Below are 16,125 nucleotides of genomic sequence, written 5' to 3'. Positions count from 1 at the left end.
GTTTTCCTTATGTTGGAGATTTTGGTCTTTTGATAGTTTATATAGGGATAACACATCTTTACAAAGTGTCTCAGACTTCTCATTGGAGCACTCTTAGCTGTTTAAGTTACAAGCTATTCCTCTGGAATATCAGGAACTTTCTGGCTTTCAGAAGGTTTTTTCCTTTTTAAGCTTTTGTTTGCACTGTCTCCCTTCTATTCTCTTTGTCCTAGCGGATGATGTCCCTTTAAATTTTACTTCTGTCGCTTTCAGATTCTAATGGGTAGTGGCAATAAAACACATTTGTTTAATCCATGATATTTAATCAAACTTTGATGCAAATTTAATGGCAAATTCCTGGGGAAAAATTGAAACAAATCCCTTCATTTTATAAGTGAAAGAAAAAGTGAATTATAAGGCAGCCTAAAAATGAATTTCCATGAGAAGGCTGCTATTTGACTTGAATAAAATGGTGAGGCTCTATAGAGATTTCTTACATGGCAATATGCTTATCAACTTTGACAGCCAAATCAATGTAGACTTTCATTCTGGTGGCAACAAGTACTAAAATCCTGTGACTATCAAATTAAGTTATCTAGGGAGACTTGTGTCAGACAGCACCAGAATTCTCTAAAACCTTTTACTCAAAATTATGTCATATCAGTTCCTTTGTCCTCAGCACAATGAAGTCATCTTTGGCTGGCTTATATCACTGACAATATCTGTATGGGCAAGAAAAGGATTATAAATCCATATCCTAATTATAATATCGTCTGAACCTTTTGAAGGCCACTTTCATGTGTCTTACGATTTCTGCATGCAAAGAACTTGACAAGGCTTTTTCACTTTATTCCAGCCTGCTGAAGTACTTCCTCCAACGTTAGAAGACTCCATTAGATATCTCTTTCCCCACTGCTCTTCAAAAGGCAACTTAGCCCAGACAGCAAATAGAGTTGCATTCATAATATTGATTACAGAGCCTCAAATCAAAAGATTATCTCGTTCACTGGTGAAAAAAAAATAGCTGTGAGTAAGCCAAACATTAGTAAATTCCCCAAAGACTCTTTTCTCTTAAAAAAATAAGAATGAAAACAGTACTTCTATCTATTTTCAGTCATGCTCTTTAACACCTCTTCTCTGGAAAGCCAAGAAAGAACTTCCTATCCCGCTCTGGTTCCTCCACAAAGCCACCTAGAAAAGCAGGGCTTCAGAACCCCATTGCCAGTGAAATTGACAAGATTTCTTTCAGAGTTGTGGGTCTAGTCTGATCTGTTGTGGTACACAGTGATTGAGATAATGAGCTGGTGGAGTTTACTTCTCTAAGCCGCACAGCTGGATGTGTTGCTACCCTTTGTAAGGCTCTATCTGGTACATGGATTTTTCTTCTAGTCCAAATTTTGATGGGCAGGAAAATGCTTTTCACAAAGTAAGAATTCATCTTTGGTAAAGTCAGCATTCATACTACAAACAAAACCCAGACGCTGGATGCACTCGGGAGAGTGGTTGTTTTCATCCAGGTGCAAATTGAAATGAATGACAGAGCTTTCAGTTCTTCCCTGAACTGCTTCAAAATAATAGGGGGGAATTGGCAGTTTTTCTGGAGAGCAAAAGAACATTTAAAGAGGCAATGTTTTTAGTTTTTCCACTGCTCTAAGTTACAACCTCATTCCAACATTATCAGCAGTCTGGTAGAAATCTTCAAGACCAGGTTTTGTGGGAATACAAACTCAAGTTCTGGAAAAGTTTTCAGCCTTTTCAAATGAGGCCTTCTTTCAAAAAATAAAATAAAATCAAGGCCGCCACGTGTTTTTATAAATAAAATTTGTAACATAAAGTTTGATTGTAACCATCCTCATTAGTTTACATAGTGTCATCTGTGGTTGGCTTCATACAGAGTTGAGTAATTATACCAGAAACCTTGTAGCCTGCAAAACCAGAAATATTTCCCATCTGGCCCTTGGCAGAAAAAGTTTGTTGTGTTCATTGATGATAGTAAAACCAAAAGTTGAATTCATTAACTTGTGTCTTTTGCTTTGGCGTCTTTTCAATACAGGCCCAAAGTAAATGAAGGAATGTGTGGGTAATATTAATGGCAGAGTATGCTTTCTTTTATTTCCGAAAACCACAAACTTTTCTAGACTATCGTGCCTCAATGATGAGTGCACAAGAACAGAATTAGACATTTAAAATTTATTTGATACTAAGGTGATATTTAAAGTAAATATGATGGAAATTTTTACAAAATTTTGTACCCACTTCATGAATTCCTTGAAGCCAGTCCACAGCTCCCTGTTCTGTGAACTACAGTAAACATGCTACTCCACCCATTCCTCCTAAGTGATCTCATCTACTCCTGTGGCTTCAGTGACCTCTTCATGCTAATGACTCTCTTCTGTATCCCTAACCAGATCTCTTGGCTCTTGTGCACAGCTGCCTGATGACAGACATACTTGAATTTTCTTTTGACCAACACCCAAATTCAACTTGTCCAAAGTTGGACTCATCAGTTCCTCTTCCCCTTCTCTCCATGTCTCAGTGTTCCAGTTGTAACAGACTTCTCAAGTTCCAAGGAAGAGTGCATACCTCACTTTCTTTACTTACTAGGCCTTGTACATCCTGTATCCTCTGTCTCAAACCAGTATCCTTCATTCACCTGCCTCATTCCTGTTCCTCCCGTCTTCCAGAGATGCCTCCTCTGGGAAGCCTTCCCTGACTGCTCCCAATCATAAGCACCCATCACCCTGTCTTACAGCCACTTGTTCACCTACCTGCCTTACTTTTAAACAGCAAGGTCCTTGATTGAACAAAGCATTAACCCTTTTAGTTTCTCTGTTGCTTAGCACAGTGATCTGGTGGGGAGAGTAGCTGCTCAATGAATCTTTGAAGAAGTAAATGAATGGAAAGATGAATCCCCTTTCTAGTTGCTGCTGCCAAATGGCCGTGATACTGTTTATGGTCCAACAGGAATACTTAGCCTGGTCTAGGCAAAGACAGAACTATAGAAATTTTAAACTGGAAGGAACTAGATTGTCTAGTCCAAGGGATCCCAAGGTCCAATGTGATAGCGGGGCCAGAATCAGAATTCTGACTACCCCTCCAGTTATCATTCACAAGCTGGTTCTTCGGACTAAAATGAGGTCATCTGATAAGGAAAACAGAATGTGAGATGAGTCCAGAAAGAAATGTCAGAAACTATGCTGATATACTTGCAATCTCTTACATCGTGTTCAACTTTGATTCTATAGAATAATGTCCAGAATACAATAAGTATCTTTTCCTCCCCCACATATATATTTTTCTGAAAATAATTATTTCACCATTAGTGAGGTTAAGAATGCATTAGGAACCAAGAAGCAATTTTTCAAAGATCGCAACCAAAATGGTTAAAATTTAGAATGTGTGCAGATAGTCAACATATAAATGAAGGTGTTGGGGGGAAAAACCACCTTCTAGAGTCATAGATGAAAACAATAATTTCTCCATATATTCTGACTCAAATTATTTATCAGAGATTAAATTACACATGGAGGAAGCAGCAGAGAGAAAATCTGTAGCTTTATTTATAAAATCTTTACCAAGAAAAAAGTAAACATATAATGAGAGAAAAAACAATAGGAAGTCTACAGTTGGCTCAGCTTTCACAGAAAATTTTAAATATTTTTAAAATCGTAGCCTATTTAAAAAAAAAAAACAAAATTGGATAAGTTAACTACATTTCTAGCCAGGTTAACCAAACAAAAAGAGAAAAATCATTATAACAATGGCAAAACACAGAATATGCAATTATATTTATAAAGAGACATTAAAAACACAGAAACATGCTTATGATATAATCATAAGGGAAAGAAGCAGGTCACAAAATTGTGCAACATTTTATAAAGGAAGATTTGAAGGAATTATACTAAATTATAGATAATCAAATTATGACATTATTTTTTTTTCTGTACCTTTATAACTTTCAGTACCTCAAAAGTATTTAACTATGAAATGTATTTTGTCAGGAAAAAAATACAAAGTGCCAGCATAACAGAAATCCTAGAAAAGAAATCCATTTTTACTCTTTTAAACTATTATGGACTTACACTTTTGCCTAAGGTGGAATAACAGGAACCAGATTTATTCTCCCATCTGAAACAAACAAAAAATCAAAGTACATTAAACCATAGTTCTTGAAATTGTCCAGACCATGCTACATGGAGAGGGAATCCAACAGGAGCCAGTGGTTTCTCTGAGTCGAGCCCATGGAACTAGGAGTCCAGGAAAGCCAGGCAACTAGAGGTCTCAGGAAAACTAGAGGTCTCATAGGACAAGGAAGGAGTCACACAGAGAGCCACAGAGATGTGCACAGGGTCCCACTCAGGTGTGTGTGTGTGTGTGTGTGTGTGTGTGTGTGTGTGTGTGTACAAACCAATGCTAGGGAAAAACACCTGGAAAGATTATAGAGAACAATCTACAAAGTTCACACAGGGCCAGCTTCTCTTCCCACCAGCCAGAATTAAAAACCTCATAATTCGTGGGATGTCAAGTAGAATACTCAGAAGGGTTTTGCGTCAGTAATAGGGCAAAATATGCCCTAAACTCTGCTCTTGTCCCTTAAGGCACAAGACCCAAAAGAATTAAACTGTCTCCATACAATCTAACTACAACCCAGACAAAGTTTGAAAATAGTTAAAGGACTTTTAAAAATCTAGCACCTAACAAGGTAAAATCCACAAGGTCTGGGTTCCGAACTTTTTAATTACCAAGCACCCAAAGATTCAAGATAATAAAACCAATGATAAGGAGAAAAATCAGTCATCAAAACCAACTCAAATCACACAAATGATAGAATTAGTAGACAGGACATTGAGTCATACAATTGTCTCAATGTATAATTTATAATAATTATACATTCTGTATGGTCAAGAAACTGGAGGAAAGCTTGAACATACTAAGTAAAGGTAAGAATGATATAACTAAAACCAAAATCAAACTTTTGGAGAAAAGAAGGACAGTGTCTGAGATGAAAAGTATAGTAGATGGGATAAAAAGGAGATTAGGCATTACAAAAGAAAAGATTCATGAACTTGAAGATATAACAATGGAAACTGTATAAAATGAAATTGGAAAAAGACTGAAAAGATGCTAAATTCACTCCAAATTGATCTCATAATTCAATGCAGTCAAAATGTCAGCATGCTTTTTGAAGAAACTGACAAGCTTCTCCTAAAATTTATATGGGAATGTAAAGGACCCAGAGTAGCCAAGACAATTTTGAAAAAGAAAAGCCAAGTTGGATGACTGTCAGTTTCAAAAATTACCATAGAGTTACATCAATGAGGACAATATAGTATTAGTACAAGTGTGGACACACAGATCACTGCAACAGAATAAAAATCCATAAATAAACTGTTAATGTTATGGCCAGCTGATTTTCAACACAATTATATCAATAGCTGCTAATAAGAATTACCCTGCATAGAGGGGCACCTTGGTGGCTCAGTTGGTCAAGCATCTGACTCTTGATTTTGACTCAGGTTATGATCTCACAGCTCGTGAGTTCGATCCCCACGTCGGGCTTGTGCTGACATTGCAGAGCCTGCTTCGGATTCTGTCTCTCCCTCTCTCTCTCTCTCTCAAATAAATAAACTTAAAAAAAAAAAAAAAGAATTGCCCTGCATAGAAAGGAATGAACTACCAATAAATGCTACAGAATGGTCAACCTCAAAAACACTAAGAAGCCAGACACAAAACACCTTATAGGATTACGTATATGTGAGAATTCCCCAAAAGGCACATCTGTCAAGACAGAAAGCAGATCAGTGGTTGCCTGAGGCTGGAGATAGGAGAAAGGAATGACTGTAGACAGGCATCGGAGGCCTTCAGGGTGATAGATGCATGGCTCCATATGGTTTACTAAAAATCATTGAGTTGTGCAGTTCGATGAGTGAATTTGAGGCTATGTAGATTATATCTCAATAAAGCTTAAAAGGAAAGGACAGGGAAGGGAAGAAGGGCCCACAAAGGTGACTGAGGCATGGACAGAAAAACTTTGTCATTTTTCATTTCACACATGCATTTGTCTTAGCCTTTTTCCCTTTCTAACTTATTTTTATGACACAGGTAATCTGACATACATGTCTTTCACACTTAAAAATTTGTGTAAGCAAAGAACAGAAAAAACACCATTATACATAATCTTGGTACCCAAATCAATATCTCAGTTAATAGAAAGCATTCTTCCAAACTTATTTTATGTTTACTTGTCTGACTGTTTATACTGAAATTTCCGGCCTTATTTTGAAGAAACTGAAATGTTTTCTCTACTCTGTTGAATAGGCTATTTCTAACTTCTAGTATGACAGATCCTTGGCGGGGGGGGGGGGGGGGTTCTCTTTTATGGGATTAATAAATTTATAGTATTCACTTAAATTAATTTGTGTTAATTTGCAGGAATGGTTCCCCAAGGTGAGGCCAGCTTTGCTCCATCTCTAAGCCCTGGGAGCTCCATGGTGCCGATGCCAATCCCTCCTCCTCAGAGCTCTCTGCTCCAGCAGACTCCACCCACTTCGGGGTACCAGTCACCAGACATGAAGGCCTGGCAGCAAGGAGCAATGGGAAACAACAAGTAAGGGGCAGTTTTTATATATGAACATCCCTGATCCTCTGCAGCACAGAACACTCCTGCCTTCACAATCCAAATAGATTATTGGCTACTGCCATTTGCAAGTTCATGGAACTGAATTTTGTGTTTTAGCAAAGAAAAATAATGACTTTTAAATCCTTTAAGTTTCAAGTCGTTTTTAAGACAAATCTGTATGTTTACAGTATGGAAAAGTGACCTAATGTCCCCCAACCTTTCCATCCCACCCCCAGCACACCTGAAGAATGTGATCAACTCCCGTGTGTAACAGAGCTTCCCTGGGACAGATATAGAAATGGGCACTTTAAAAAAAAGAAAAAGGCATTCTTTATAAAAACACTTAAAAATCCTAAAAGTCTTAGGGGTGCCTGGGTGGCTCGGTCGGTTAAACATCTGATTCTTGATCTCAGGTCAGGTCTTGATGTCAGGGTCGTGAGTTCAAGCCCTGCGCTGGGCTCCATGCTGGGCATGGAGCCTACTTTAGAAAATCCTGAAAATCTAAAGCAAGAATGGCAAAACATCAGAATTCACTAGAGCTGAATAGTGAGCATACAGGTTTCACCCTTCTCAGCACGATTGAAAGATCTCATAGCAACAGCAAAGGTTTTGAGGCTTCTAAGGCCATTCTGCCTCATCCAGCTTTTTGAATCTCTAGATTTTCAGTGGCCTCACCTTGCCCATTCTGCTTAGAATTATCTCACGGATGTCATTTTCCCCCCAAATCCTGGCTGCTGAACTTTTCACACTTCACTTGAGTTTTATAAGGGTTTTAATTAGGTTGTGTCTTGGTTCTAATGACAGGGAAGCCGTTTGATCTGACAACATAATAAGTAAGGCAGTTAAAGTTGAAAACTTAAGACCATATTCTCCTAAAGTTCACTGAAAGGTGAGAGGAAATCTTCCCTTTTGAGAACTGCGTAGCTCTTAGTGAGGACTGTGTGTGAATTAGGTAGAAATGGAACCATCTATATAACCTGCAGGAAGAAGTTAGTCTCCTAATGTGTTCTAATCCCAGCTTCCTAAATTCACTTTAGAGTCCATGGTCCATGATTATAAACCCAACTAAACTCTTGCTCCATACCTACACCTAAGCACTTAAACGTGTCTTGGTAAAAACAAGGTCCGGCTGACAGGTCCACACCCTTTTACAGTTAAATTCCCTGAAAGACTGTACTCTAATGCTACCTCTCCTTCCATTCCTCGTTGGCCAGTCAGGCTTTCATCCCTGCCGCTTTTCCAGAGTATTCTTGTCAAGGTAGGCAAGACCTCTACAATGCCAAATGCAGGGATCGTTGGTAGCATTTGATATAGTTGAGCATTTATTCTTTCTTGAAGCCCCTTCTTCATTTGGGTTCTGGAACAGCTTTCTCTCTTGAGAAAGGTGACTCTCATCCTATCTCTTGGTGTCCTCCACTGGATTTCCTCATCTCCCTGACCTCCACTTGAAATCCTCAGAGCTCATTCTGTCTACTTGCTCCCTTGGTTATGCCATCCACTGTTAACGGCTATAAATGCCCATGTTGATGCTCCTGACTCCCCGCTTTAAATCTCCAGCCCCGACTTCTCCCCTGAACACCATGGTGTACATCCAGCTGCTCAGTCAACATCCCAGTCAGAAATCTGATAGGCATCTAAAACTTACCACGGTCTTCTTCCCCAAAGCTCCTCTCCTACCTTTCCCCATCTCCATAAACTACAACCTCATTCTTCCAGTTATTCAGGAGAAACCCTCTTCTCTTTCCCTCACATCCCACATCAGACATGCCATCAGCAAATCACATCACCTTCTTAGCAGCTCTCACTTCTTACCCGTCCCACTTGTACTCTTTAGTGTGAGCCACCATCTTTTTCCAGGACCGTGCAGTAGCCTTCTGTCTCCTGCTTCCACCCTCACTCCCCTGCCGTGTAATCTCCGCATGGTAGCCAGAGTGATGCTTTCAGAACATGGGCAGTATGTCAGTCCATTACTCAGAACTCACCAACTTACTCAAAGTACAATATAGGGCCTGTGAAGCCCACATGATCTTGTTCCTGGGTACCTTCTGACCTCAGCTGCTATTGCCATCACTCAGTCTGCCACACTGGTGTCTGTGTATTCTTCTGGTGCTCACGTGTGCCAAGTACATTGCAAACTCAGGGCCTTTGCATTTTTAAGTCCCTCTGCTGGAATGTTCTTCTCACAGTAGCCACATGGTTTGCGCTGTCACACTTCAAGTCTCTCCTTAAATGTCACCTTATTAGACATAGATACTAAATGTCACCAGATGAAACTTCCCTGACCATCATTTCCAAAACAACAGCATTTTCTACCCCCTGATCCCTTCCTTGCCTTCTGTATGTCTCTTCCTAGTACTTAACACCACACATATTGTGTGTTAGTCTGTCTGTTTATGGTCTGTCTCCTCCAACTAGAATATAATCATCCTAAAAGCCAGGACTCTGTTTTTGTTTACTCGGGTATGTCCATCCTTTAGAACAGGTGAGCACTTAACGTACATCTGTTGAGTGAATGGATACAGAGATTCCCTCCCCTGCCTGGGTCACTTCTTGAATTCAGATTCAAAGTGGACTTGAATTTTTCTTGTACTTCCACGGTTTTTGTGAACTTTGACTTTGCCAAATCACTTGAAGAAGAAAATAGATCAACTCTTCAAGCATTCGCACTTGCTTATTTGCTTCACGTGTGAAAGCGTATTAGTTGACACAGGCCACGTGTATTTTGCGACCACTCCCTGTTTGTATTGCACAGTGCAAGACACCGCAAGAAGCAGGGGGAAACTGCCCTTGCTGTCGAGTTACCGAGAGTCCACTTGGTGACAGGAGTGAGAGGAGTAAAACGTGAAAACAAAGACTCTTTTAGTAGAATGATGTAATAGGGTTCCGAGACAGTGTAATGTGATTCTTTTTCATTATCTCTCCGGTGGCAAGAAAAAAAAAGGGTTAAAGCAAGGCTCTTTGTCCTGGAACGGTGCAGGTTTCTGTGTCACACTAATCGCTCTGAAGATTCCTAGCACTTATTAGCATTTTAAAGTCTAGGAAGGCCTGTTGTTTAACCCTCCCTTTTTAGACTTATTTGACCTGGAGCGCCTCCCTGCTTGTTAATACCTGTATCTATGGAAGCCACTTCAGGCCGGAAGTCTTCATCCTTACCTTCCCCCCTGCACCATGATTTAGGGGCTACCAAACACCTGGGGCTAGCCTAAGGAAACTGCAGTAATTGCCCCCAGGGTGGCCAGGAAAGCAGAGGGAGGGAGGGAGGCCTAAGGTGCCAGTGAAGCCTACAGTCCCTCTGAGGCCTAGAACAGGGAGTTATGCTGCAGAAGGGCGTGGTCTTCTTCCCATAATGGAAGAAACTGAAATGGAACTATTGGCAAGAGCAGTCTGAAAGAACTTAAGTGAATATAAGTCCCAAGTATAAAATGTGAAAAGAAATTAAATCCTAAACTTTTTTTCACTAAGAATGACATCATTGCAGCCCTTGAAGCTTCTGCAGGCATTAGCTTACATAGCCCTGAGCTGAGCCTCCACAGTGGTGATTTATGTATCTGTTGACAAATGAGCATTGTCTGTGGCAGAAATGTTCTCATTAGAAAATGGGCAGCAAACTAATAGGTTTTTCCTCACCTTTAGTTGTGGGGACGCTGTACAAGCATACACACTGTACAGACACTAATGGCTCAAAGATGTATTATTGACCATTTCCTGGGCATGTAATTTTCTTTGAGCATTTGTGTTTTATAATTACTTGGGGAAAATCTGCTACTTTTCTTCAGACATGATGAATAGGCTGTTTCTTGGCCTGTTAATTTTAGTATGATTACCTTAATCTACCAGAAACTATAAATGTCAGTACATCCTGCTTACCTCCCAGGAGCTAGCAAGAAATAGATAAGCAATTGATGGGGTAAATGATTTTTAGAAATCAAATTCTCCAGAATTAACATTAAAATAGGTGGAATTTTACCAGCAGCATATTGTTTAACAATTGATGATAATCATCAAACATTTGATGTTTTGAAGAATTTACAAAAGACACAACTCCTATTATTTTCCTTTAGATGTGTGTATCTGTATCATTTAGAATCTTGGGGTTCAAATATAAAGTTTCCAGATGTATTTACTTGGGAGTTTATTCCATACTATTCTACCAGCTAAGAGAAGAAGCTGGGTTAACATTTAAGATCTTTGGTGTAACAAAAGTCCAGAACGAGGCCATGAAGAAGCAAGTCCATAAAACAAGCCCTCTGAAAAACATAATTGCCTTTGCATTTTGCTTCTAGAAAAGACATAAAGCTGTCTTTAGGCCTGAGAAGACCTGTGAAGTCTTTAAACATTTACATTTGCCAAATAAATATATCTGGTTATATTCCTCTTAGTTTATAGCATATTGAAAGCAGCCAGAAGCTGAAACTTTGAGAAATGACGGCAAGCTATAGAACACTGAATAAAGTCCCTTGAGTCTTAATGTACATAAATAGTTAGAAATGCAACTTTCTGTATCCATCCTCAGAAACTGTGATTCACTAGGGCTGGAGTAAGGCCTGGGAGTCTCAGTTTTTAATAAGTCCCGGCATTGGTGCTATAGTGGTAAGCATAGCTGCCTCCCAGTTTTCAACGAGTCCCAGGGAATTCTCTTGCAGATGCTCTCTGGACTACAGTTAGAAAAACATTGGTGTAGATCCCAGAAAAATCCATAAATAAGAAGCAGTCTAAACCTCATCAGTTGACAACACTGAGTAATAACCTATGTCCATAAGTCACTTATTCATCAGATATTTACCGAGTGCTTGCCATGTGCCATGAATGAGCAGAGAGACCAGGAATAAGTGAAACAAAATACTAAGTCTAAGAAAATATACAAGCAATGACAATACAAGAATGCCATCTTTGAATTTGTTAATTTATTCAATGAGCATCTATTGAGGATTGATATATATCCCAGGCATTTTGCTTAAATAGAACATTCTCTATTTGGGAATATAAAATGGTGTAACAAATTTTAGAATGGTTTTGATGGTTAAATGAATAAACTTCAGTTATCTTGAAGATTTACTTATGTGGACAACTTACGTTCTTAATTATTCAGCTAATTGGAGCTTAACAACTCGGATACAAGGCCAGATAATTGTCACTTAAAATGAGCTTTATGTAGTTATTAAATCCTCTGTGCAGAGTTCAAAATTCATCCGAATTATACTCAGTCTTTATATATTGTAGTAAGATAAAGTCTTACACGTCATTTAAAAACGTATAATATTTTCTATCGCATTTTATCTAATAATTAAGAAACAGAGTCCAGTCACATCATCCCCACGTTCACAATCCGTGGATGTAACTGGGATTGTTTTTGAGTTAACAGCGTGTTCAGTCAAGCTGTCCAGAGCCAGCCCACGCCTGCGCAGCCCGGAGTGTACAACAATATGAGCATCACCGTGTCCATGGCAGGTGGAAACACAAATGTTCAGAACATGAACCCGATGATGGGCCAGATGCAGATGAGCTCTTTGCAGATGCCAGGAATGAACACTGTGTGCCCTGAGCAGGTAAGTGGCACAGCTGGCATGCACACCACACACCACGAGTCGTTATTCCAGGGAATATCAGGTATGTTCGCAGTTGCTTGTCAGAAATTACCACACCACGCAGTGATGTGTGTTAATTGTTTCTCAGTAACACTGGGGGGAGAAGATGCACTTCTTTATTTTTTTCCCACTGTCTTTTGAGTTAGCCTCTCTTAAGATACACAGTGGAAATTTTGACAGACCTCCTAAGATTTTAGTCTCAAGAGATTTTAGTGTTTCAGATTTATTATAAAATGATACATATAATATATTGGCTCGGAGCATACCCCTTTATCTTCTGAACACATTTTCTTCATTTTTCCCTTTCAGTTCAACAAACATTTATTCACTACTAACTATATACAAAGGTAGTTCTGTGGGAGATAATGCTGACAAGTTGGGGAGACACAACATTAACAAAGGATCAGTTGAATAATAGGACAAAACCTCTGTGTAAGAGATGGGCCTCCATAGCGCCATACATATTTATGTCAGATTAGGAAGATGTACAATTAACTACTGAGAGTTTAAAAGAAAAACGCCTAATTAGGAAAGGCTTCTTGGAAGATTTGCCTAAAGAAAGAGAATAGAAAAGAATATTCAAGACCGGTTGCCACAGCATAATCTAGGCAGGAATAGAGGTTGAAAGTCTAATGAATGTTAAGGGGACATTTATATTATGTTTAAAGCAGAATTTATGTGGTAAGCTTTTTAGGGATCTCGCAAGCCATCTGAATGTTTTAGAGTTTATCCTGGAGCCTCCTGAAGATTTTTAAGGATAGAATGACTAAATTCAAAATGATGTTTAAGGTCATTGGGGTAACTGCCTATAGTTGCTATTCTCATTTTCAGCAACCACAAAGTAGACTGGTGACTAGACTGTGACCATGTAGCTATAATATATAGCAAATCTTACAAACATGTGAACACTGATTACCTTTTCTATAGAATATTTTTTATTGAAAAATTTTTTTAACTTTCCATTCCTCATCCCCCCACTTTATATAATAAGTCCCTTAAGAGTTTAGCAGGGAAAAAATCAATAACTTAGTGATTTATTTCCTATAGCAAAATAGAAGACCTAAATAGTGTTGTTTCTTGTTCTTGTCCTTATTATTCAGTTATTAGAATTTTTCACTATCTCCAGAAGATTAAAACAAAATAATGAAAAATATAATGAATTAGGTAAAAGAATATTACACTTAAAGCATATTTCTTATATAGCTGGGTCTTGCTTTCCTATTCAGTTCGACAATCTGCACCTTTTAATTGGAGTGGTTAGCCCATTGACATTTAATGTGATTATTGGTATGGCTGAATTTAAATATCTCATCTTGTTTTCTCTTTGTTCCATCTCCTGCCTTTTGGGGGTTTAATTGAACACTTTAATTCATTTTATCTCCTTTTATTGGCTTATTAACTATATATACCTCCATTTTGTTATTTTAGTGGTTGCTTCAGAGTTCAGAGCATACATCTTTAACTTATCGCCATGTACCTTCAAGCGCTATTATATGACCTCTTATATAAGAACCTCACAGCTGTTTGCTCCCATTTCTCCCTTCCTCTGCTGTTGTTATCGTACATATTGTGCCTACGTATGTCATATGCCCCACATGCTTTTACTTTAAACAACTAGATACATATTTTTAATTTAAATAAGGCTCCTGTATTTATCCATGTAGTCATTTCCAGTATTCTTCCTTCCTGTGTGTAGATCCAAATTTCCAGCTTGGTATCGTTTTCCTTCTGCCTGAAGGTCTTCATTTAACATTAACATCTTTTATAGTCTGCTGCTGATGAATTCCTTCAGCTCTTGTATGTCTGAGAAAGCTTTTGTTTCACCTTCATCTTTGAAAGTTTTCCCTGAATTCTAGGTTGGCTTTAGTTTTAGCTTTCAGTACTTTGGAGACGTTGCTTCACTGCAGTGTCTCTGATGAGGTATCTGCTGGCATTTTATCTTTGTTCCTGTGTACACGATTGATTTTTCCCTCTCTGGCTGCTTTTAAGATTATTCTGCCTGTTGCTGGTTTTAAGCAATTTGATTACCATATGCCTTAGTGATTGTGTTCATGGTTCTTGTGCTGGGACTTCAGTGAGCTTCCTGATTTATGGATGTATAATTTTCATCAAATTTGGAAAAACATTGGCCATTGTTTCTTCAAATATTTTTTCTGTCACCACCCACCCCCCTTTCCTTCAGAGACTCCCCCACACACGCACACCCCCCCCCACACACACATACAAAGTAGGCCACTCGAAGTTGTCCCCCAGATCACAGATTCCCTGGGTTTGCAGATTTGAGGAGGAGGGATGCAAGGTCAATGGTTTTTTTGTTTTTTTTTTTTCTCTGTGTGTTTGATTTGGGATAGTTTCTATTGCTATAACTTTAAATTCACTAATCTTTTCTTTTGCAATGTCTGATCTGTTAGTTTTATTCAGTGTATTTTTCTTCTCAGGTTTTCTATTTTCCATCTCCAGAAGTTCAGTTTGGACCTCTTTTATATCTTCCATACCACTAACATGTTTAGTCTTTCCTCTTATCTTCTTGAACATATGAAATATGGTTATTATAATAACTGTCTTAATATTCTTGCCTGTCAATTCTATCATCTGCATCATTTTGGGGTTGGTTTCAAATTGATTGACTTTTCTTTTCATCGTGGATCATATGTTCCTGCTAATTTGCATGCCTGGTAAGTTTTTATTGGGTGCCACACATGTGAATTTTACCTCATTGATACTCCTACATTCTTGAGCTTTGTTCTGGGACTGGTTAAGTTACTTGAAACAGTTTGGTCCTTTCAGGTCTTCCTTTTTTGTTTAATGCGACCAGAGCAGCATTTAGTATAGGGCTCGTTTTCCTTTACTGCTGAGGCAAAGCCTTTCTAATACACTACCTGATACTATGTGAATTACGTTTTCCACTCTGGCTGGTGAGGTCAGGACCTATTGCCAGCTCTGTGTGACCTTTGGGAATTATTCCATCAGCATCTTCACAGGTGACTCTTCCCTCTGCTTTGGGTAGTTCCCTAAAAGCCATTAACAGATCAGTACTAAGTTGCAAGCTCAAGGGGTCCGTCTGCAGATCTTCCGAGCTTCCTCTCTGTGTAGCTCCCACTCCTCTGATATTCTGACCTCTGAATTCCAGCTGCCTTGACCATCTCAGACTTCCAGCTGTGTCTTCTCCACTCACGGAGCCTGCCGGGCTCTGCCTGGGTTCCCTGTCCCCGTGCTGGCTGCAGCCTGGAAATTCTCTGTAGATGTAGGCGGGGGCAATCATAGGACTCATCTCCATTGTTTCCCAGCTCTTAGGAGTCACTCTCCTTCATTGGGTTTGTCCAGTGTCTTGAGTGCCTTCGTTTCGTATATTTTATCCAGTTCTTTCGCTGATTCAGGCAGGGGATAAATCGGATTAATCTGATTTTCTCTTAATGACAAAAAGAAGTCATTTGCTAATTAACTTGTGTGTGTGTGTGTGTGTGTGTGTGTGTGTGTGTGTGTGTGAATATAACTTTTATTGAAGTATTGTATAAATAGAGTATACAGAAAAATATACAAGTCAGTGAATTTTCACAAACTGAACACTTCTTTAAAGCTACCATTCAGATCAAGAAACAAAACATTATCAGTAGCACCCAGAGGTTCTTCTCATGCTACTTTCATGTCACTCTTCACCCCTGCAAAGGGAACCACTGTCCTGACTTGTAACAACATAGTAAATTGCTAAGCTCTTTATTCCTGCTGCACTCCTATTTTCTGTCAGTGAGATTACTTTTCATTGAAGAATTTGGTCTTCAGCTTAAACAACTTGCTTGTAATTTGGTCTTGTACTTATCTTTAATAGATAAATGATCCAGCACTGAGACACACAGGCCTCTACTGCAACCAGCTCTCATCCACTGACCTTCTCAAAACAGAAACAGATGGAACCCAGGTCAGTAAGAAAATTCTAAACCCAGA

General features: G+C 39.0%; 1 protein-coding gene across 18 annotated transcripts in view; it reads left to right on the top strand.

Annotated features, from left to right (window-relative positions):
- Positions 1 to 16,125, top strand: part of NCOA1 (nuclear receptor coactivator 1) — a 220,766-nt gene that overhangs the window by 195,950 nt on the left and 8,691 nt on the right. For all 18 annotated transcript variants that reach the window (XM_042982385.1, XM_042982371.1, XM_042982372.1 and 15 more), the window contains 3 exons: positions 6,412 to 6,586; positions 11,961 to 12,144; positions 16,010 to 16,099. In XM_042982385.1, coding sequence (XP_042838319.1) covers positions 6,412 to 6,586; positions 11,961 to 12,144; positions 16,010 to 16,099 — 449 coding nt within the window. The remainder of the gene's footprint in view (positions 1 to 6,411; positions 6,587 to 11,960; positions 12,145 to 16,009; positions 16,100 to 16,125) is intronic.

This window comes from Panthera tigris, chromosome A3 (genome assembly GCF_018350195.1).
Source record: "Panthera tigris isolate Pti1 chromosome A3, P.tigris_Pti1_mat1.1, whole genome shotgun sequence".
In the NCBI taxonomy this organism is placed as follows: Eukaryota; Metazoa; Chordata; class Mammalia; order Carnivora; family Felidae; genus Panthera; species Panthera tigris.
This window is presented reverse-complemented; position numbering and strand designations above follow the sequence as displayed.